General features: G+C 39.3%; 1 protein-coding gene across 7 annotated transcripts in view; it reads left to right on the top strand.

Moving 5' to 3' along the window:
- The first annotated feature begins 2,479 nt into the window (after window positions 1-2,479).
- The window catches only part of RPS6KA3 (ribosomal protein S6 kinase A3), a 111,218-nt gene continuing 88,815 nt past the window's right edge, over window positions 2,480-24,882 (top strand). For 3 of the 7 annotated variants that reach the window (XM_048213397.2, XM_044377576.3, XM_048213398.2), the window contains exon 1: window positions 2,957-3,035. Coding sequence is in view for 2 of the 7 variants with exons in the window: in XM_026480200.4 (XP_026335985.1) it covers window positions 2,967-3,035; window positions 6,809-6,850 (111 nt within the window). In the remaining 5 variants the exon portion in view is untranslated. Of the gene's footprint in view, window positions 2,569-2,920; window positions 3,036-6,808; window positions 6,851-24,882 lie in introns of those variants that run through there. The other 4 variants (XM_057310514.1, XM_026480200.4, XM_048213396.2 and 1 more) reach the window with 4 other exon arrangements.

Raw genomic sequence — 24,882 nt, 5'->3', positions numbered from 1 at the left:
ATATTAGCCTGCACAGGGGTGATCTCTAGAGGCAGCTATTCTCTGAATAACTACACTTAGAGTTTTCCTTCCTTAAACAGGAAAGAAAAAAGTAATCCTGTTCAGGGTAATGTCAGCTTCTATGTTCACGTAACACTCTTTGCAGCCACCTACGAGAAACATCCCCCAGCCTCATTTGATGTTCTCAAATTCTCCCACCCAGAGAGAGTGGTTGCACCGCTTTTGGATTTATAAAAGAAAGAAATGAAAAAAGCTTAACTAAAAGAAAAAAAATCACTTTTCTCTTTGGACAAAAGGAAGGAGAATGGTGTTTTTCCAAATCAATTCATCACTTATCAAGTTGATCCTATGTGCAAGAGAGCTGTGCTAGTGGTACGTAGCCCATATTAACAGCTCATTTCATTCTTAATTCCTGCCATGTGACCACTGTTCACAGTAACTTTGTTTTAGAAGTTATTCTTCTAGTTCTCAAGGTAAAAAGAATAAAAGTTGATACTGAAATCAACTTTTCAGTATACAACTTGATTTATTACAGCGGAGTAATTCGCACGGGGCAGTGTTAGACACATAACTGTCTCCTTAAATATAAGGTCTGTTTTTCCTAAAGCAAGAATGTTAGTTGGAATAATTGATCACTGTTTGGCGGACTAATTTACCTTAAACTAACCAAATTGACCAACTTCTTTTCGATGTGAGGAATGGTAATGTGGCTTTGCAATGTAAATGAAAGATAAGTTAGGCACTTCCTACATAAATGCAAAACAATGCACAACTCCTTATCCTCAAACTTCTGTGAACTGGTTTTACCATCAGGAATTACGGAGACGGCGCTGCCAAATTAGTTGAGCTTGGGTCCAGACTGGATTTGCAACACTTGGGGGAGGTGACAAAATCACGAGCTAAATCCTCCCCACCCCCCACCGCACAGACCACGCTGAGACTGCCCAGATGTTGCCCAACCCTGAGCTGTCCCCCTGAGTCCAAGGCTGAGAGGGAGGGCGCGCAGCGAGGACTTCCGGCCACCTCCTCGGGCTTCCTAAACAGATGGAGCCTCTTCTGGTGGCCACGAGGCTCCCGGGCCTCGAGCTTGTGCCAGAGGGCGCGCAGGCGAAGGCAGCAGAAAGATCTGAACACCTGCCTCTCTCAAACCCAGCGAGAAACCTTGCATCGCCCGCGCAGACCTGGCAGGCCGGGAGTGGGGCTCTAATGTCAACCTCACACCTGCGTTAGGGAGAAAGCCAAGGGCTCTCCAGGTGTCTGGGTCCCAGGATGATGAAAGCGAGCTGTTAAAAGGCGTGCACCGGAAGCGCAGCAGGGGACGCGATGTGGCTGCCGGGCGTGGGAGGGCCGGGACGCCTGGGCCGAGGCCTGAGGGGATGAAGGCACTGGCCTTCCCGGAGATTTCCCTTTACTTTTTTTCCTTCTCCTCGTAGAGGAGGTTGGCCAGTGGCCGCAGTAGCTTTCCACTCAGCCCGGCGACTTTTACACAATTTTGCCCAGGCGCACTAAGCTCGCTAGGCACCTGGCGTTGGGAACACGAGGTAGAACCCCCCGCCCCCCCGCTGGACTCAGGCCAGACGCCCAGGCCTCTCCCCACAAACTCTCCGTCCTCTTGGATTCCGTTGCCGTCTGGGGATTGGGTTTCCTTAACCCAGGGCTTCCCTATCTTGGGCTGGAGGAGGAGTTAAAACTCCTCCCTCGCTTTCCCTCCTCCACCCTTGGCCAGCCTGATTTTTAAATCTGATCTTTTATTTAAAGTCAACAGAAGAGCAGGAACCCCAGGCTCCTGCCAACAAGATATTTTAAAATAATTCCCCAACCTCTGCCGAGAGGGGCAGCCTCAAAAGAACCTCCTTGTTCTTCGTGCAGGGAGTGGGGGACTTCGAGAGTCGAGGCTGATGCCTGAGGGCTCTGCAGACTTTGGGTGGGGGGCGACTCAAGGAGGACAAATGAATTCCAAATTAAAAAGATAACACCAGAGCCTCGAATTGGAGAGCCTTGAATCATAACTGAGAGCCGAACCTCCAGGGGGCTCCAGGGCACAAAGCTTTACGTGTCCCCGTCGTGGGGGACTTTACGGGGAAGGGGGGGCAGATGAATGCCCAGCGTGTGAGCCTGGATAGGGCGGGTCCTGGTCCATTAAAGGATGTGCCCGTAGACACGACGCGCCCACAAACACCCACCGAGGAGTCAGACCGAAAAGACACCCCACGCTCACTCCCCGGGTCCTTGGCACCGGACTGTGCCTCGCCCATCTCCGTCCCCAGCTAAGCGGGACCACTGTTCTCTACATTCTTAAGTGGCCTCCAACCTGCTCGGACCCTTAGCAGTTCAAGGCTCCTAGCCTTTCGCTCCTCTTGCGCTTCCCCTCTTCTTTCTCCAGCCGCCCGCCGACGCCCCCAGATCTCTCGGGCTCGCCCTTCCTGAAAGTAGGCGAGGCCCAAAAGCTGAGACTGGGGCGAGGAAGGAGGGAGGAGCGAAGCGCGGCGGCCGGGGGCGTGTCTTCCCAAGCCCCGCCCCCGGGTGCGCGCGGCGGTGGCGGCGGCCGAGCCTCGCTCTGAGAGACAGGTATCGCTTAGGCGCCATGTTGTGAGCGGAAGTGGGGGAGCGCGCGGCCGCCGCTGTTCTGCTGGGAGCGGGCGCGGGAACCGGCGGGGGGGGGGCGGAGCTGTAGTCCCGGCGGCGGAAGGAGGAGAGGAAGAAAGGGGCGAGACCGGGTGCCCGGCAGCGGCGCGAGGCTCTCGCTCGGCGCGCGGACATCTCCAGCCAGGCGCGCGGCGTTCGAGGGTCGGTGTCGGAGCCGAGCCCTCTCCCGGGCAGCCGGCACTGGTGCTGCTGCTGCTGCTGCTGCTGCTGCTGCCGCCGCCGCTGCTGCTGTCGTGGGGCTCCGGCGGCGACAGAGCGGGGCCGGCCGCGGGGCGGGCGGGGTGGGAGGAGGCGGTGAAGGCGGCGGGCCGGGGGGGAAGATGCCGCTGGCGCAGCTGGCGGACCCGTGGCAGAAGATGGCTGTGGAGAGCCCGTCCGACAGCGCTGAGGTGAGTGCAGCCGGGCGGCCGGGGGCCGGCGCGCCCCTCCCCGCGCCCCCGCCGGCCAGCTCCCCTCCCTGGAGCTGGCCACTTGGCCCCTTCCTCTGCTGCTCGCGTCTCCCCTCTGTCTGGGATTCCGGTTTGGGTAGTTGGGGTTGGTCTGTTTGCCCTTCTGTTCCACCCGCACCCTCACCTCCCCTCCCTCGCTCAGGGGGCTGTGGTGTGGTGGCGCGTGGGGTTTAGAGTGGGCGCTGGGGCTATGCAAGAAGCCGATTTTAATCAACTTTGCGTGGGGGGAGCGGGAAGCGGAGCGGGGGCCAGAAAGGAGTTGGGAAGTTTGGCCATGCCTGGTTGGGGGCTTCCCCGGACCCTGGCGACTTTGGGGTGTAAGGGAGGGGTATGGATTGGGTTCACTGGGGAGCACGGACTCTCGAGTCCGGCCAGGGGAGGGAGTTGGTGCTGTGAGTCGGGCGCGCGGGGGCTGGAACGGCCCAAGGCAGGACTGGCGACCTGTGGGGGTTTCGGGTAAGGGGTGCAAGACAGCCAAGGGTTTTTGCCTCCCCCCAGTCTGTCTGCCGCAGCGGTTTCTGCTGGTGCAAAGGAGAAAGTGGAAGCTTGAGATCCTCCCCCTCCCCCATTTCTGAGGTCGCTGAGCCCGGGGACCCAGTCCATAGGAGCTTTAACTTGAGTTTCCTGTCCATGGAGGTGAGAGGGTGATATTCAAGGCCATCAGTAGCCGCCCTAAAGGGCTTTCAGGTTTTCTTCCCCCAGGATCTATTCGGTGACCGTCCCTGAGACACCTAACCGAGTGCCAAAAACCCAAACAATATACCCAAAGACGGCAAAACAATTTCCCCGGACACGGCACAGCGTCGAGCTTTCGCAGCCGCCCCTGTCCCAGAACCAACTCGGGTTCTGCGAAAATAATCCAGACAAGACCCATTCCAGGACATCAGCGCTCCTCTCCGGGGTGGAAAATCAATTCCTGATGGTGGCATGTCTGTGATTCTCCCTTCTTGACTTTTTGCTGTCTTCTGTCCCCGCAGCGGACTTTGGGGGATTACAGGATGATAGGCTGCGTGTGTGTAATAGTTAGTGAGTGACCCCATTTCTGGAAAGCATGACTGAAACGCGGGGGTGGAATGGGGCAGGCTCTGATGAGTGGTGTACTTGGCGGCAGCCGCTGCCCTGCCGGCCTCCGCAGTGTGAGAGGTGGATAGGGTTACTGGTTACGTCAGTAAGACCGAGGCTCAGTTTGATCTGAGATGCGGGACACTTGCATTCCCGAGTATAATGGAGGGGGAGGGGGATCAGTTCAAATCGCTTTTCAATTTTTTCCTAGTCACCTCTACTGCTGTATAAAATGTTTACTTGCTCTCCTTAACGTGAGCGGAGTTGTAACAGTGCTTACGGCTGGTAGTTAGTATTTTGTGACTTGGATCATATTTTAAAAATCTAAACTAAACGCTGCTCTTCAATAGAAGAGATACTGATAGATGTTTTCTAAATATTTTTAAAAGGAAATCACGTTTTTAAGACTAGAAGAATTACATTTAAAATTATGTTAGCCTGTTTAATACTATAGATGTTTTACAAGAAAATCGAATTTAGAATGTTTAATCATCCTTTGAATGGACAGTGTGAAAGAAAATTAGTATGCAAACGGACTCTTTTCATTCATTTTTTTCTTCAGATTTTATTTGCATTAAATAATATAGCTAAAAGGTTTATAAAATATGTTCTCAAAGTGCTGACCTTGTGAAAAGAAACCGAATTTGCTTTGAGCCTGATTGTTACATGCCAACGGTAACATTTGCAACTCATAATCAGTCCACATTTCTGCTTGGCACGTATCAGTGTGTTAAAAAATCATTTAAAATTCCACCTTATCCTTTTTCTACATAGCATACATTTGGATAGGGAAGGCACAAAACTGATATTTATTTAGCACTTACTATATGCCAGATACTGTGGTACATGCTATTTCATTTTATCCTTCCTATGACCCAACAGAGTAGGATTGTGATCCTCATTATTACAGAATAAGAAACTGAATCTCGGAAGTTAAGGGCACAAAGATTACAAATAGTAAATGGCAGAGCCATAATTCAAAATCGGGTGGGTATAATGAACGTGCTGCACTTCATATTAGGGTAGCTTCTTCAAATCCTTTGTGGAAAAATTCAGGGTATAAATAATTAAGCCAGTAGTTAGAGGTCCTGTATTTTTCAGAAACAGTTACGGTATTATAAGTGGTCTCACTTGTTAAAGCCTAGTTATTTCAGTTACTGTCATGGTTTCCAGAACCTGGCAGATAGGATTCCACAACTTGCCATTTTCAAAGAATTTTCTTGATATTTTGGCATAAGATATGTCACACACAGCTAGTGTTGCCTGGATTAATTTTTTAAAAAAAGATTTTTTGAAATTGCCTGTAGATATTTTGTTGCCTTTGGTTGTTCATCTGTTTCAAGTAAATTACTTCTGATACAATTTTGGAAATTGAAGCAAGTAAGAAAAAGGTTGAGAATTTTTCTTTCAGAAGTCTAATGTTGGACTTACTATGCCTGCTATTATGCCATCTCCTCCCCAGTAAGTTCTTATCAAAAAGTAATTATATTTTACCAGAGTAAAGTCATTTTTTTTGAAAGACATTTACTGAGTAAGTACATCAAATTTTTTCTCTCCAGGCTAAAAGTTTTCAGAATTGGTCTCTATAGGAATTTACATTTGTGGTCTCATTCCTAGTAGATTATGAAATCTTGAAAGCAGAGCCTTTTTTTCTCTGTATTCTCAGCACTTAACACAGTGCCTGGCACATATATATTATGGACCCAGTAGATGTCCTCTGAATGAATTATGATGGTCAGGAATAGGGTGATTATCAATGTTATTTCTGTTCTTATCATTTTAATCTTACATTGAAATATGAGCAATCTTAAAAGACCTGAATACCTCACCGAAAGTACAGGCAGTTTCTTCATTCCTTTACATAGCCTTCCTGCTTTAAGACCTCACATGGGTCTCATGGTGCTCAAAACAAAAAAACCCTTGTGGTTAACTCAAACATGGGTCAGAATATGATAGGCTAGAACTAGGCCAAATGTTTAAAGAAGCAAATTTAGGATAATAAAGGAAGTACTATGTAAGCAGTCAAGGTTAGTACAAGATTAAAAACAAAATAGCGTCCTAAATAGTCCAGGTGAATTCACAACTCTTTAATGAGTTATTTAAAGATGCTAGTATGTTTTTGAGTATCAGACTGTTTAGGAGACAGATATCAAGAAATTATGACTATTCTGTAAATTTCTTGCCACTGCTGTCAGGGATAATATTTACTGGATCATAAGCCTGACCTAAAATGACACTTTTTCTCACTTTTCAATAAAGGATAAATGATAGTAAATGTAAATGTGAACAATTTTAATTAACCTTAATAAATTTAAGGTTATTTTTGCTTTATAGAAATGTGCTGTATAAAAATAGACACTTTGAATTCTTTTAAATAGCAAGTACCCATAATGCATTAAAAATATTAACTATATAAATATTTTCTTTATAAAAAATGAGACCCTTGTGTTGGAAACCATCTTCAGTGGATATGCATCCATTTTTATCTTCAAAGATTATATTGGATTCTTTGTATTTCTACTATATTGATATTAGGTTTCTTATTTTTATCTGTAGGGAAAAACATTCTATTAAAGTATGATCATTGACTTTGAAAAAATGTTTTATTAAGTTTCTTTTCCTTTTCCTGTTTCATTTCTACCACCTTTCAGGTTTTTTTCTTTCCCCCAAGTGAAGATCTGAGGAGAGGACAGGTATTGTTACATGTGAACTGTCAATAGTAACTGTGACACATTACTGAACACTTCATTGTTTTCAGTGATTATGATATAAGATGTCAGTTTTTGTTAAACTAAAATTTAGGAAAGTTTGCTTTATTTTGGCAGCTCTTCCTATACTAATTGGGTTGATCCAAAATGTGAAACTTCTTTGGTACATTTAAATTTTAAGATAAAGGGATAAACTTAAAGAAACAAGTATAGGCAGACTTTGCCTTTTCTTTAGTATGTTTCTGGAAATCACAATGAGTATATTCTATTTTTATTTAAGGAGAGTGGCATAATTGGGATGTGCACTCTTGACCAAGGACGTGATTATCAGTAAATTATAGATCAAAAATACAGCAGATCATTTATCAGAAGTCTGAGTTGCAGAATTATTGTAAAGATCTTTTAAAAATTTATCACACACTAAAACATTCATACCATGGTGATCATTGACAAGATTTGCTCTAAAGTTCTATACTCAGGGACATGTGATACACCAGGCTGTGAATGTTGGGTGATCAAGGACACCAGTTTCCCAGTGCAGACTGGATGCTTTAGACTCAGTGATTCAGATTACAGTGTACAACAGTGACATCTTGGTGGTCTCTTGGTAATGCATGAGTGTGATAGAGCTCAGTTGTTTATGTGTTTTGGTGGATAACAGGTTTTAAAGCATTGGAATGCAATTGTGCAAATCTGTATATTATACATGCAGTTCCCCAATTCACATAATAGAAAATAAAAACAACCAACTGCATTTTTATACTTGGCATTAAATGTCTTCCTCTACCCCACTTCAGATTTGATATAGTTTCCTATATCATTAATCTGGAACAATTAGCAGATCTCATATATTCCAGTTTATCAGTTTAATACCAAATAACATAAAAACAAAGATAAAACAGCTGTAAATGTTAATTGTTGTAGAATGTGTAGAGTTAAAAAAACACAAATATATGCCTTTTCTGAAGCAGATTCAGGATAAAATATATCCATATAAGACATAACTATTATTTTATACATTTGGCCTATTTTAAGCAAACACATTAGTTCCTAGCAATTAAATATTTCAGTTTTACTTATCTCCTTAAAATTTAGAAGGTACTTTTTGAGATAATTTTGATGTATGGTAAAGTGTTAAAGAACATAAGCTTTGGAGCCATGAAGACCTGGGTTTGAGTCCTGGCTCTGCCACTTAATAACTTAGTAATCTTATGCGAGTTGTTTAATGTCTCTATGCTTCAACATTCTAATCTGAAAAATAGGGATGAAATAATATCTACCTCATAGGGTTGTGGTGAGAATTAAGTGAAATAATGCTATATGTAAAGTACGTGGTTCCCTGCATGGTTTAAGTGTTTAATATAATGAATCATCTCTCTGACAGAATTGTCTGAGGAAGTTGTCTGTTTTTCCTCTGGAGTAATTTTTTCAGAATCAAACAGAACAATTAAAAATTATTTGTTTGATTGATCTGTTTAAACAGAGCCATTATTATATCTGAATATAATTGTAAGGGTAAGGTGAATGCAAATCTCTTGAATCTTGCCCCTTTTTGTATTGTTCCCCCTCTTCAACATCTTCTTTAAAGGGGGAAAGGAAAGAACATTTGAAGAATATGTGTGGAAGAAGGAAGAAAGGAAAGTTATATTCACATTTCGACATTGGTCAATTTGGAAGGCATCTCACAATCCATGGCATGTGATTGTTTAGTGGTGTTTTTTTTCCTCTTAGTGATATATAAGATAGTATATTTTACACATGATAGTGTCTTATGATTGATGAAACCTGGTGTATCCTGAATGTCAACTTCTTGAAGGAAGTATATCCTTGAAGAAATGGATAAAGTCAATATAAAGTGTTAATAAGTAGAATTTTAACTTACTTTCTAAAACATACCAAAACAAAATGTGCACACCTTTTTATATTTTAGGATCAGTTCTATTAATTTCACTTTTAGGGACAGAAATTAATATGGCACACCTCCCTCCCCATTAAACACATTTATTTTGGCTATTTGAATATGCCACGAGTAACTGGGTTTTCCTGTCTAGAAATAGAACCCTTTGGATTTGGTCTTTTATGTGGTATTTGTACTTAAAGAATTTGAAATAGGATATACAGTATTTTTAACTGAGAAGTCTCTGGAAATGTTAAAGGTCTATCTATGCCCCAGCAACCATCTCTGCCATGCAAAAACAAACAAGACAAAGGAGTGTGACATAATCAAGTAAATTTGGGAATTAATAGAGTTAAACAGTATTTGACCAGTGTCTTTACCTCATAACTTCTTAGAACTTTTAAGAGGATGTTGTACATGATGAATCTGCAAAAAAGGATATAACCCACAGCATTTGAGACTTGATGTCAGAACCCTTTTTTCATGAACCATCTATTGAAGTCTCAAAGGACACAAGGGCTTTGCAGAACAGTTTGAACAGTCTGATAACTATAGTAACATGATCCAGTATTGCCTGCAATTGAGCTGTAATGTTTAATTGACTGTATCAAAGCTTTTTTTTATCAAGTTTTTCATTTTGAATTGAAATCTTTTAAGTTATACAATTTTCCATCTATAATGGGCTAAACATTTGAATATAATAATTTAAATGAAAGTTTAAGGTAACTTAAACTTTTTAATCCCATATTCTGAAAATTAATGGTCATATTCTACCTTAATATCAAGCTAATTGCCCCTATTAAGTGGCCCCCACATTGGTTTGCTCTGTAACTTACATCTCAAATTCATAAATCTTAAAAACTCTTTTATTATTTAGCAACCTTACACTGCCATCAATCTATCTCCCCCACTCTCCTTTTTAAATTAATTGCTTCTACCTTGCAATTACTAGAAAATGGCTAGGGTTAGTGATATTTTTTTTTAAGATTTTATTTATTTATTTATTTATTTGTCAGAGAGATAGAGAGAAAGCACAAGCAGGGGGAGCAGCAGGCAGAGGGAGAAGCAGAATCCCCGCTGAGCAGGGAGCCCGATGCAGGACTCGATCCCAGGACCCTGGGATCATGACCTGAGCCGAAGGCAGACGCTTAACCGACAGAGCCACCCAGGCGTCCCGGGTTAGTGATATTTTGATGCAGTCAATTTTAACTTGGGAACCTTGTTACTTCATCTTTAAAAAGTTTACATTTGCAGCTTACCAAATAATGTAAAATAGCATCCTCACCCTTTTTGTGATCTCTGCCCATCGTATACACATACTCCGGGGTCAGGGGTATTTGGACATATTATCTACGAATAAACAGGGTTTTATGCTTCAAAATAACAGTGACCAAATGGCTCAGTCACTGGCATTACATTACCTACTCTGCGTATTTACCTTCCTTTCTGGAAGGTGTCAACTAGAAAGGAATGTGAATAAGCTAAAGAATAGGCGGCTATGAGACAGAAAGCTAGCCTACTGCCCCACCTGGAGTCAGGTCTCCACATTGTCTTGGAGTTTTTTGGTGGGATTTTTTTTCCGCATGAAATAGTGCTAGTTTCCTGACTATTAGCTACCCTATATTTACGTGTAAATCCAAAAGCTCTTTTATACTTCCTGTCATTCTTTTCCTCTATTAGTATAAATAGAATTACAGCAGTAGAATAACTTAAATCAGATTTCCCGACCTTAACTAATATACCCATGGTATCTTATATACCTTAAAAGCTAGTTATGTTTAATCTACCATGTAAATTGATTTTTGTAATCTTCTGTATAGTAATGATCTCATCTTCAAACTTTACCAGGTCATCTAGATTTCTGTGAGCTTGCCTCTAATCCTGTGGTCCACAAAGCTTGTTATAGGAAACTTGGTTCAGTCATTTGATATGTGTTAGAAGCAGATGTCAAATGATAGCCTGAAGCAAAAGATGATTTTGATACAATAGATTGAAGCGCGTCTCACATACAGTGTTTTGGGAGAAGACTTCTATCCAGAAATCTTGTAGAACCTATACTAAAAACCTCAGTTACCCAGAATGTTACTTCATTTGTTTACATCTAGGAGCCTGAAAACAATATAAAATAATAGGAAAGATTCACTTAAAAAAAAAAACCCTAACTTCTAGATCAGCATCATTCAGTAGCCACTAGCCACATGTGGCTATGGAGCGCTTGAAATGTGACTAGTGTGGCTAAGGAACTGAATTGTAAATTTAATTTTAATTATTTTAAATTTAAATAGTCACCTGTGGTTATTGGCTACCACATGGAACAGCACAGTTCTAAAGATTATAGGATTAGTACAAATTGGACTTTTTTCTATACTTGTGTTTTTCAGCTGTGCCTTCTATTATTTGTATTTTGAAATTAGTAGGCTAAAGCTTTTTCTAAATGAAAAAATACTTACTGTGCTTTTTCAAATTATGTTTAATCGGCTTTGTTTTGTTCCTTACCTACCCCGAAGATTTTTATAAACCCTGCTACATGGTATGTGCCCTTCAAATCACCGTTCTGCACTTTCAATAGTTTTGCTAGTTTTACAGTGACATTTCTCATTCAAGTGATAACACCAAGCACTGGGGAAATTCAGCTGTCAAAAAATGTTGCATTTTGTTGATTATACTATGCTAATTAATACTGGAAAAGTGGATTGACACATCTTGTAGATTGTTTACTGAATGCCGTCTCTGACGAGACACTATCTATATCAACTTGATTGAGGTGGACATAATTATTCTCAGCCTACAGATGAGGAAACGGAAGCCTAGAAAGGTTAAATAAGCTGTTCGTGGTTGCACCACTAGTTAGTAAGAGGAGGCAGGATTCAAATCCAAGTCTCAGATTGCAAATTCCATTGACTTTCCGCTAGAAAGTCATGCTTGAGTTGAGAACAGCATGTGGGTGACTCATTCTAAATGAAATCTCCTACAGGGGAAAAAGGTTCTCAGTGGTTTGCATAAGAATATATTTTTATGGGAATGTATAGGTAGAGTTAGAAAAGTGATATTGATTCTACTCCCCAAATATATTGTGGGTTAAATAGGCTTTTGTGAGCTAGCCTGAAAAACAACATTTGTGACATTGTATGAGAAAATGTTTGGGGATTTCTAAACAGCTGTCTTACAAATGAATATTTGAAACAAAAACTACAGTATTGGGAAGGGGGGTTGCTGTCCAGATATTAGTTAACAGCTCTTTATATAGAAGTCTTTAGATGTGTGCTTGGGTAACTGCTCTGTTTTTGAATTGCTGCTTATTAAATCATTACCTCTTTATATTTGCATCTCTTCAGAAAAATCTATTTCATACTCCCGCAAAGTATCAGAAAGTAGGATTTTACTCAACCTGAAAAAGTTACCATTTATCTTGCTACAGTATAAGAAAAGGAAATTTAAAGAAAGTTTACATGATCCTTGGTGGTTTTGTTTCCTTTGTTGTTGTTGTTGTTTACCTGTTACGTTGAATAGCCCTAATTTTTTTTTTAAAAATTGAGATATGATTTACATACCATAAAATTCACTTTTGTAAAGTATACAATTCAGTGGATTTTAGTATATTCACAAGGTTCTGCAACCATCACCACTATCTAATTCCAGAACATTTTCATCACCCCCAAAAGTAAATCCCATACTCATTAGCAATCAGTCCCTATTCCTTCTTTCCTCTAGCCCCTGGCAACCAATAATCTACCTTCTCTATATATTTTCCTATTCTGGACATTTCATATTAATGGAATCATACAACAAATGGCCTTTGTGTCTGACATCATTCATTTAACAATGTTTTCAAAGTTCATCCATGTTATAGCATGTATCAATGCTTCATTTTTATGGCTGAGTAATATTCTGCTGTATGGATATACCACATTTTGCTTATCCATTTGTCAGTTCATGGACATTGGGGTTGTTTCCACTTTTCAGCTATGTTGAATAATGCTGCTATGAACATTTTGTATCAAGTTTTTATGTGAACATATGTTTTCAATTTTCTTGGGTATATACCTAGGCGTGGAATTGCTGTGTCCTATGGTAAGTCTATGTTTAATATTTTGAATTACCGAAAAATTGTTTTCCAACTTGCTTAAACCATTTTAGATTCCTGCCAGCAGTGTATGAGGGTTCCATTTTCTCCTTATCCTCATCAACACCTGTTATTGTCTTTTTCATGCTAGCCATTGTAGTGTGTGAGAAGTGGTATCTCATTGTGGTTTTGATTTGCATTTCTCTTATAACTAAGGATGTTAAGGTTCTTTTCATGTGCTTATTGTCCACTTGTATACATAATTAAAACTCGTGCTAATTTTTTACTAATTTGGATATTTAAATGAAGTTTTTGCATTAATGCTGTTTATAGAAGATCCTTATCTTTGTTATATTGTATACAGATCTTCCTTGACTTAAGTAGGGTTATGTTCCATCATAAGTTGGAAATGCATTTAATACACCTAACATACTGAACATCATGGCTTTGCCTAGCTTACCTTTAACATGCTCAGCACTTAACATTGGCCTAGAGTTGGGCAGAATCATCTAACACAAAGTCTATTTTATAACAAAGTATTGAATATCTCATGTAATTTATTGAATACTGTCCTGAAAGTAAAAAACAGAATGGCTTTAAGTGTATTAGTTGTTTATCCTTATAATCACATGGCTGACTGGGAGCTGCCATTCCTTGCCACTGCCCAGCATTATGAGAGAGTATTGTACCACGTATTGCTAGCCCGGGAAAAGATAAAAATTCAAAGTGTGGTGTCTACTGAATGAAATTAAATAATCACTTTTGCACCATCGTGAAGTCAAAAAATTGTAAGTCAAACCATCATAAGTCAGGGACTCTCTGTACATAGTTCTTTAGAAAGAAAACTGAAAAACTTAGTTTCAGTCTGTGCTTTCAAAAGATTTCTTTTCATTTTTATATGTGGTAAATTCAAAGCTTTTCCTAGAATACTGGTTTTCCAACTGGGTCAATAGAGCCCTGTGTTCTATGGAGATACCTTATGTTACCTCATCAGCCGGACCACCCCTTTTCCCAGCCAGAACAGAGTTTCTAGAGGAACACAACAAAGAGTTAATGTTAATTATAGAAAATTACAGCAAGAAAGCAAAAATTGAAGCAGTGATATTTTTTGTTAACAGTCTCCTTAGTGTTGTTATACCATTCTATAGTTTCTTATTTAAAGCAATGGTACAGGAAATAATTGAAGGTCAATCAAAACCACATGTCTAGACTCCTTGAAATTACATATAAGTCAATAGATAAATGAATTCTTTTCAAGAATCCATTTCTTAGGTTAAGTGAGATATATAGGTGTTTAATTTAAAGAAGTAGGAAAATGCAAAACAACACCTGTTTGCCTCCTTTTCTTCAAGTTCCTGCTGGCTATTGGTATAAGCTGTAAGGGGGGGGTTACATAAAGAGAAAAATGTCACAGACAAATTTAAAAATAAGATTTCCTACGGCACCTGGCTGGCTCAGTCGGTGGAGCATGTGACTCTTGATCTCAAGGTCATGAGTTCAAGCCCCCTGTTGGGCATGGAGCCTACTTTTAAAAAAGGGATTTCCTTTGGATTATTAAAAAGAGCTCATAAGTGAGGTTTTTTAAAAAAAGATTTTATTTATTTGAGGGAGAGAGAGAGTAGGAGAGAGAGTTTGAGCTGGGGGCAGGGAAGGGCAGAGGGAGAGGGAGAAGCAGGCTCTCTGCTGAGCAGGAAGCCTGCCATGGGGCTCCATCCCAAGACCCTGGGATCATGAGCTAAGCTGAAGGCAGATGCTTAATCAACTGTCCACCCAGGCACCCCTATAAATGAGTTTTAAAGTGAACCTTTCCCCCTGGCTGGTTTCTGCGTGTAAAGTATATTAATAGGTGATGACGAATGAAATAGGATTATTTCCTTTGGAATATTATAGTTTAAAAGTACTGAGGTGGACAGGCAGTTAAATAACATGAAACAAGCTAAATTAGCCAGGAATGTTACGAACAGATATAATTGGAACTTTAGAAGAAAACTATGAACTATAATGTTATAGCACTTTTCCATAGTCCATTTTTAAGCATAATGTGGAAGATTAGAAAGTAAATATTATTACCCCTGACACCCAGTAAAGTTCCTTTTAAAACACACATACACACAGAAAGCGAATAAATGTTATTTTCAACATAAAAATTAATCACTTGGGAGAGACTTCTGGTTCAAGTTGGAGAAGCCCTATTCTTCCTAGGTCCTCTTTTACAACTAAAACACCTTAGACATAACACATCAAACAAGTACAGGAACACTCCGAAAGGTGGAAACAAGAAAGCAGACTGCCTACAGACTTTGGGACTCAAAGAATGAGACAAATAGTGAGTTCCTTGGGTTTTTTTGTTGTTGCCTCCCATATATCTTAGGTCCTGTAAAAGCCTCCAGCCTGAACCACAAATAGGCACAGACAAAGCCTGTTCTCTTTAGCCAAGTGAATGGGGAAGGGGTAGCCTAACAATAATAAATTTTTTGACAGTACTCTACTGTAGCCAAACACCCCAGAAAAACCCCACCCTACTCTAAAGAAGCAAGTGGCAGTACTTGAATTCCTGCACTCAGTTTGTTGGCTATGTAGATCAAGGACCTAATCTCCCATTACCTGCCTGGCCAAAGCAGACAGCACTTTGATTCCCCCTGCTGGGTGGTTTTGGCAGGTTGAGCAGGGATCTGATCTTCCCTCACTGCCCCCCCCCCCCCCGCCACATGCCACCACCTGCAGAAGGAGGTGATGCTCTCATTAAAGGTAATGTCAGTGGGGTCCAGGAACCAGTTGAGCCTCCATCTCAGTCTGGAAGCAGTGAGATTTAACACGGTGGTATGAGGCTGGGGTAGTCCCCACTAAGCCTCCCCCTGTCCTGTGTCAGTAAGGAGCTGAGCTTACACTTTCACTCAAGATTAACAAGGCAGAACAAGATGGTTGGAGGTGGACTAGTCAACTCTGCTTCCCTTCTTTCCTGATGTGTTTGGGGCCCAGTGGGCTGCTGAGCCTCCCTGCCCCGTATCTGGCATCTACAAGGCAGAACAAAATGGTAGATGGCAGGGCTGGTTGGTACTCCACTTCCCTTCTTCCCTCCCCTATTAGTTGGGCCCTTAAGGAAGCTGAGCTTTCCACTCTACCTTACAGCAACAAAACAGTGCAAATCAGCCCTCTGCTTTCTATCTCCCTATTGGCAGTATGATCCATCAGGGAGATGAGTTTGTACCCCTACTCAGAGGCAATGTGATGATGCAGATTGGTGCCCCGCTTTCACTGGTACCAAGAGTGGAGCTGAACTTCCATCCCACTCCTATTCAAAAAAAGCAAGAGTCATTGCTCCAGTTTCACCAGGGCGGTGTCAGTGGGGCCCAGCATGAAGCTGAACATTCACATTCACCCTGCCCTTATACTACATCTCACCTAGTACACTCCCTGCTAAAAAATGATTAAATAAGATCCAGAGTCTTCTTTCCAAAAATGTCCATTATACAATTGAAGATTACTAGTAAACAAGAAAATGACAACATGAATGAGGAAAAAGTCAACAGATACCAACACCAAGATGCTTCAGATGTTAGAATTATCTGACAAGGATTTTAGAGTAGCCATCATAAAAGTGCTTCCATGAGCAATCACAAGCACATTTGAAGCAAATGAAAAACATTTGTCTCAGAAAAGAAAAGATACAAAGCAGAATATGGAAACTTTAGAACTGAAAGATATAGTAACTGAAATAAACGTAATACATGGGCTTAATAGAAGAGTGGGGATAACAGGAAAGAGTAATTTTGAAGATCGAGCAACAGAAATTACCTAATTTGAACAACAGAGGAAGAAACAAATGAACTGACAAAAAATAAAAAGAGAGCCCTAGGAGCCTGGGAAACATTAACAAGAGATTTAACATCCATGTCACCATAGTCCCAGAAAGTGGAGAAAAAGGGTGCCTGAAGAAATAATGGCCTAAACTTGCCCAGTTTGGCAAAAGACAAAGTGTAGAGATTCATGAAACTGACTGAACCCCAAACAAGGTAAACCCAAAGTAATCCATGCCCAGACACATCAAAATCAAACCTTTGGGAATGAGAACTTGTTTAATGGGTATGGAGTTTCAGTTTTGGAAGATGAAAATGTTTTGGAGATTGGTTGCACAACAGTGTAAATATATTTAACACACTGAACTGTACACAAAAAAGTGTTTAAGATGGTCAATTTTATGTTTGTATTTTATCACAATTTTTAAAAATTTGTAATCAAACTAAAAGCAAAGAATCTTGAAAGCAGCTAAAGAGAAATGAACTATTACATATAAGGGAACGATGATTCAAATGACAGCAGATGCCACATTAGAAACCAGGAAGGCTAGAAGAAAATGGCACCATTTTTCAAATGCTGAAAGAAAAGAACTGTCAACCCAGAATTCTGTACCCAGTGAAAATACCTTCAGGAATGAAGGTGCACTCAAAACAGTCTCAGATGAAGGAAAGAAGAGAATTTGTCTATAGCCAACCCTGAAAGAATTACTATAGGTAGTTCTTCAAGCAGAAAGGAAATTTTAGAAGAGGGATCTGGAGAACAAAGGAGTAATATGAATTATACAATCTTTTCCAGAAAATAGAAAAAGAGGAAACACTTCATAACTCATTTCATGAGGCCAGTATTACCCTGAAACCAAGACCTAAAGAGAGTACAGAAAACAAAGCTATAGACCAGTATCCCCCAAAAACATAAACATAGAATTCTCAACAAAATATTAGCAAAAGAAATCAAGCAACATATGAAAAGAACTATACATTGTGATCAAATGGATTTTATTCCAAGGATGTAAGACTGGTGCAGTATTGAAAAATCATTCAGTATAGACCACGTATTAAAAAGGAAGAAAAATCACATCATGTTAATAGTGCAGAAAATGCATTAAACTGAATTAAACATTCATAATAAAAGCTCCATACTAAGAATAAAAGGGAAGTTTCTGCGTTTGATAAAGAATATTTGCACAGAAACCCCCACAGATAACATCATACTTAATGGTGAAAGACTGCTTCCCCCCTAACATCAGGAACAGGACAAGGATGTCCATTCTTACCACTACTATTCAACCTAAGTGGAAGGATCCACCCAATTTTAAGCTTCAGTAATCAAAATTAACACTTCAGTAATCAAAATTCTGTGGTATTGGTAAAAGGATAAACATGTCGGGGCACTTGGGTGGCTCAGTCAGGTTGGGTGTCTGAGTCTTGATCTCAGCTCAGGTCTTGATCTCAGTCGTGAGTTCAATATAGAATGCAGAAATAGACCCATACAAGTACAGCCAGTTGATTTTTATCAAAGGTAGAAAAGCAATTTAATGGAAAAAGGATGGATGGCCTTTTCAACAGTGGTGCTTGGAGCAATTACACATCCATGGGTAAAACAGTGCGCCTCAACATCACACCTTATAGAAAAAAATAATTCAAAATGTATCATGGGGGAATTGAGAGTATACTTACCTTGATGAGTAATGTATAGAATTGTTGAATCATTATATTTTATGCCTGAAACTGATATAACACCATATGTTAATTATACTGGATTTTAAATAAAAAATAGAAAAAAACCCTGTCTGATAAAAAGACACAAAAAAGAAAAAAAAACAATATCATGGATTTAAATGTAATATATAAAACTTTCAGAATTTAGACCTAGAAGAAACTTTTCAGGACTTTGGGCTAAATGAAGAATTCTTAGACCAGACACCAAAAACACAATCCATAAAAGGAAAAAAAATAGACTTTATCAAAATTCAAAACATTTGCTCTATGAAAACAACCATGTTAAGGCAATGAAAAGGCAAATTACAGATTGGGTAAAAATATTTGCAGACTTGTATCTGAGACAGGGCTTGTATCTAGAATATATAAAGAACTCTCTAAACTTAACAGTAACTTAAGCTGAACAATCCATTTAGAAATCTGACAAGAGATGAATGATGTTTCACTGAAGAGGATATATGGATAGCAAATAAGCATATGAAAAGATGCCAACATAGTTAGCTGTCAGGGAAATTAAAACTAAAATCATGATGAGGTATCAGTACATACCTATTAGAACAGCCAAAATAAAAAATAGTGGCAATACTGAATGTTGGTGAGGATGTGGACAAACTAGATCTCTCATGCATTACGAGTGGAAGTGTAAAATGATAAAGCCTTTCTGGAAAATAGTTTGGCTATTTCTTTAAACATAAACTTACTGTATGACCCAACAGTCATACTCCTGGGCATTGATCCCAGAGAAATGAAAACGAATGTCCACACAGAAGTCTGTACACAAATTTTCATGGCAGCTCTATTTGTAATATCCAAAACTTAGAAACCAAATGTCATTCAGTGGGTAAATGGTTAAGCAAGGTGTGGTACATTCACAGTGGAATGCTACTCAGCAACTAAAAGGAATGGATTATAGATACATGCAGCAATTTGGATGAATCTCAAGGGAACTCATATTCTGTGAATAAAGTTAAATACTGTATAATTCCATTAACATAACATTCTCGAAATGACAAAACTGTAGAAATGGAGACAAGATCAGTGGTTGCCAGGGTTAGAGGGAAGGAGGGAGGTGGGTGTGGTTATAAAGGGACAGCACACAAGATCCTGGTGGTGATGAACTAACTGTTCAGTATGTTTATAGTGGTGGTAGGTACAGGAACCAATAATGTGGTAAATTGCGTAGAACACACACACACACGAGAACCTGTAAGACTAGTGATATCTGAATAAGGTTTGGGCTTTGTACTAGTATAAATTTCCTGGTTTTGACAGGAGGTTATATAAGATGTAACCGCTGGGTTAAAGGTGTATGGAACCTCTCTTTTATTTTTCCAACTTCCTGTGAATCTATAATCATTATTAACTTTAAAGTTTAAAAAAAGTCAGCATTAGATAAAATTCAGTGTCTATTCTCAATTAAAAACTTAGTAAAACAGGGGTGCCTGGGTGGCTCAGTCGTTAAGCGTCTGCCTTCAGCTCAGGTCATGATCTCAGGGTCCTGGGGTCGAGCCCTACACTGGGCTCACTGCTCAGCAGGGAATCTGCTTCGTTCTCTCCCTCTGCCTCTGCCCCTGACTTGGGCTCTTTATCTCTCAAATAAATAAATAAAATCTTTAAAAAAAACTTAGTAAAACGGGAATAAAAGCGTGTGTCTTTAATGTTATTAAAAAAAGTCTCAGACCAATAGCCAGCATCATGCTTGATGGGAACATATTTTAAGTCAATCTCATTAAAACTATGCCTGCTGTTTTCACCTCTATTTTATACTCTAGAAAGAGTTTGCTAATGCAATTAGACAAGAAAATCAGAGTATTCAAAAGAATAGTAAAAGATTACTATTCATAGGTGATCTAATCATCTACTAGATAATCTAAGGAAGCCACTAAAAACGCTCTTTAATGATAGTCTCATAAGGTGGTATTATACAAAATATATTCAGAAATCAATAAATAGCTTTCCTAGTTAGAAATGGTAGGGGCGCCTGGGTGGCTCAATTGGTTACGCGTCTGCCTTTGGCTGGGGTCATGATCTCAGAGTCCCAGGATGGAGCACTGCATCTGGCTCCCTGCTTAGCGGGGAGTCTCCTTCTCCCTCTGCCCCTCCCTCTGCTCATGCTCTCTCTCTCTCTCAAATAAATAAAATCTTTAGAAGATGGTGATGGGGGAAAAATCTCATTCAAAATAGTAAAAATACTAAATTTTTGGAAATTAACATAATAAGCAAAGGGCAGGAAGTAAATTTAAAAATTAGTTGCATTAAAGAATAATTTGAATAAATTGAGAGAAAAGCTATGGTTCTTTAAATTAAGATTTAAGGTTTGTTTTTTCTTACTGTTTATATTTAAGAATTGAGGGTAACCTGTCTTGAATGAATGTCCCCAGATTTTTGGTTTTTTAAAAATTTTTTAAGCTTTTAGTTATTTTATAGTTTATCTGAACAATTAATACTAACAATTTTTAATAAAACGCACTTATTAATAGTGTTTATGCTTAATACATGTGCAGCTAGAATTAACCATGGAGCTATAATTAGGACAGAAATAAACCTTGCTGCCAGGTTGTGTTTATACCTATGGTAATTTTTAAATATGTATACACATATTTTTTTAATGAGTGAGTAGTTTGGATTGTTTTTTTCTAAGTAAATTCAACTCCAAACTTGTCTAAAACACTTTGTGCTAAGATACAGTTGATACACAAATAGGAATTTTGCTTGGATGTTAAGCCCGGATTTATTGTGTATTTGAGCAGATCCCATTCTGTCTCATTTTACTACTTGTAGGCTATTGCTGTCTTTTTTTTTTTTTTAAGATTTTATTTATTTATTTGACAGAAAGAGACAGCCAGCGAGAGAGGGAACACAAGCAGGGGGAGTGGGAGAGGAAGAAGCAGGCTCCTAGCGGAGGAGCCCGATGTGGGGCTCGATGTGGGGCTCGATCCCAGAGCACCGGGATCACGCCCTGAGCCGAAGGCAGACGCTTAACGACTGTGCCACCCAGGCGCCCCTATTATTGCTGTCTTTTTGTTCATAAGGTGTTTAAAAGACTATACAACTTTAAGTGATTGTTAACCATTACATTATCAGTAACATATATTGGGTTCAGTTCAGCAAACATTCAAGCACCACTTGCTTTACCAATGAGGAAACAGAGATTCAGGCCATTTTGCCACAGTCACATAACAAAAGCTTGGGCATTGAAGCCCATCATCATGGTGTATCTCTTTTAGGTAGGAGGGCTTCAGTAAGCCTCTGGAAACCAGAAGAAATCATTAGACTTGTTCCTGAGACTCTTAAATTAGCCAACCCAAGTAATGCATTAAAGAGTTATCTAGTACTCAAATTTTCAGCCCTCAAAATGGAAGTGGACCCATTAGGATAAGAGACTCATCAGAATCCCCTCAAATATTTGTATTTGTCATTTCCTCTGGCAAGGTGAGCAGGAGGAAAGAGAAGCTAACACTAAACACCCAAGACACAATGAGCTTTACCACAACCTCCAACATAACTGGTATCCAAATCTTGTGGATTAGAAAACTGAGGCTCATGTTAAGTAACTTGCTCAAAGTCACACCTTTAATAAAGGGCAAAGTCAGGTTTTGAAGCTTAATACGTCAGATTCCAAAGCCCACCATCTTTTTTATACACTGTGATTTCCCAGACTTGTCTAATCACAGGAATCATCTAAAGTACCTGTTTTAAAAATGAAATAATACCATGGGATTCTGGAACTTCTAATTCAGTTTCGGATAAGGCCAGGTAATGTATCATTACCAGGAATCTTAGGTGATTCTGATCATCAGACAGGTTTGGAAAATATTCCCAACTCCATTAGAGTACTAAGAGGTGGGACTTGACGGTATTAGGAAGTCAGGAATAGGCTTGGGAGTAGATAGAGGAGCTTAAAAAAACAAGTTGGCACTGGTGAAACAAGAATAGTAAAATTGGGGGCACCTGGCTGGCTTAGTCAGTGGAGTGTGGGACTCTTGATCTCACGGTTGTAAGTTTGAGCTCCATGTTGGATGTAGACGTTACTTAAAAATAAAATCTTAAAAGAATAGTAAAATTGGATTGTGGAAATTATAAAATTGCTTTAGGATCCTTACTCTTCACAGAAAAACAATGTTTTCTTTTTCTTAGTACTTCTCTTTCAGGTGACAACACTTATACAGTCGTTCTTTGACGTTGTCCTTGTTTACACTTGGGTGCAAAGGCACTGCTGAAGACTATAGATAAAACTGTATTTTGGATGCAGATGGAAAAGAAGGAATTATACTTAGAAATAACATAAAGGGGCACCTGGGTGGCTCAGTCAGTTAAGTGTCCAACTCTTGATTTCTGCTCAGGTCATAATCTTCAGGGTTGTGAGATAGAGCCCTGCATCCTTGGTCTCTGCCCTGGGGCATGGAGCCCACTTAAGATTCTATCTATCCCTCCCTTTGTGTGTCCCCTTGTGTGCACGCGTGTGCGCATACACACACACACACACACACACACACACACTCTCTCTCTCTCTCCTAGAAAAGAAAAGAAAGAAAGAAAGAACATAAAAACAGCTTTAAAGAATCAGTAATTTCCTCAGGTGTGAGAACCCTAGAAAATCTTTAATAACTTTAATCCTTAAAGTTTAAGGATTAAAGTCACAAGATTATAACATTCTCAAGTTGGAAGAGCTCTTAGATAACCACATATTTTATGCATGAAGAAACCACAACTCAAGAGAGGCTTAAGGATTTGCCCACAGTCCTGTGGCAAACTTTCAATTCCATGCTGGCCAAGGTTCTTTCAAACTCTTACGGATTGCAGATAAGTACCAGAAAATAGTGACTTTTCCAAAGTCACACTGCTTTTTAGAAATAAATTTACTAGCAAATCATGTTTACCTTATATTCCCTACTGTGTTTATCTAATTTTACGGTTTCTTCCTTCTTTAAATGCCCTATTGAGAGTGTGAATATATTCAAAGGGATTGCTTTTTAGGAGATTATGCAATTTGAAATATTATGTCTGAACAACAGTATGTTAGAAAAGTGAACCATTACCCTCTTAGAATGGTGTATTTAACAAATGGACACTTTCAGAACATGAGAACATGTGGTGTTAATGGAGGACTCTAGCTTTCTCTACTTTTGATTACAAAATTTTATAGAGAAAAATGAGCAAAGGTAAATGTCTAAACATGAATTCTAACAGCATTTCTGTGTAGGAGTATGAGCTTTGGATTCAGACTTGGGTTTGGTTATTTTATCTGCAAACCTAATAGCTCTGTGATCTTGGACAAGTTATTAACTCAGTTTTTTCTTCTCTGCTATACATAATAACACACTTCATGGTTTATTAATGATTAATTGGGATTAAATGAGAGAATATATGTGGCATTGGCTAACCCTATATTTTGAACAAAATAATCATTGCATAAGTGATGGCTGTGGTTACTATTTCCTTGAGCCAGTAGTTTTTTACAAGAATATTAATTTCTGAGTGCTTTATTTCTTTATTCACTTTCTTTATCATAATCAGAAAATATGATCTCTACAATTCCTGTTTTGAAGACTTTTGGATTTAGTTTATGGTCTAGACATACTCTTTATAATTTTTCATAGATACTTGAGAAGAACCCATATTCTTTTTACATTATAAAATTCAACATCTACCTAATCTAAAATAAACTACTTCACATGCTTTGTCCTTATTTTGTTTATTATGCTAGCTGATACTGGTGTGCTGAAGTTTCCCCTCCTATTTTGTGTTTGTTCATTTCATGTTGTAGTCCCCAAAACATCTTTTGTGTTTTGTGGTTAGTCTGTGATTAAATGTTTTTAATGACTTGTTCAAAAAAAAAAACATGTTAATTGTAGAAGATCTGAAAAATAGTAAAACATACACAGAAGGAAAATAAACATTTTTACTCTTACTAAGAAATACCATTATTAAAAGATTTAAATGTGATTAAGAGTAGGGCGTTTAGATTCAGACTTGGGTTTGAATTTAGGCCCTGTTTATTAGCCTTAGGCACAATATTAGACTTTTATTTGTTTGACAAATATTTATTGAGCACCTACTTTGTGCCAGGCATTTTGTTAGGGGCTGAGGATATAGTGCTTAAAAAGATTGACATACCCATCTTGGCTTAATTTCCTCATTTGTAAGTTAGTGATAATGCCTCACAGAGTTGTTAGAAGCATCAAAGGTGATCTATAGTACTTAACACTTGCCTGGTGTGCAGTAATTGCTCAGTAATGATAGCAATTATTATCACTATATGTATTAAGTACTAATTACATTTTAAGTCCAAATCAGATGACCTTTTTAATTGGCTTTAGGTTTTTGCCTCACATTTTATTTTTGGCCTTTGTATTACAAACTCTTTCTTTTTCTTCATGTTTTTCTAGTCTTACCTGTTTCGTTTGAGTTTCTCTTTAAAGCAGTAAATAATTGTATGGACTTTTTAACCTTTTAAAAAATATAACCTGTGACTCTTAAAGTTTTTATTATCAAGTATTTCAAACAAGTATAGAATAGCATAGAGAGAATAGTATAATGA

This window comes from Ursus arctos, chromosome X, assembly GCF_023065955.2.
Source record: "Ursus arctos isolate Adak ecotype North America chromosome X, UrsArc2.0, whole genome shotgun sequence".
NCBI classification, from domain to species: domain Eukaryota; kingdom Metazoa; phylum Chordata; class Mammalia; order Carnivora; family Ursidae; genus Ursus; species Ursus arctos.
Note: the sequence above shows the minus strand (reverse complement) of the source record. Positions and strands in the feature narration are given on the sequence as shown.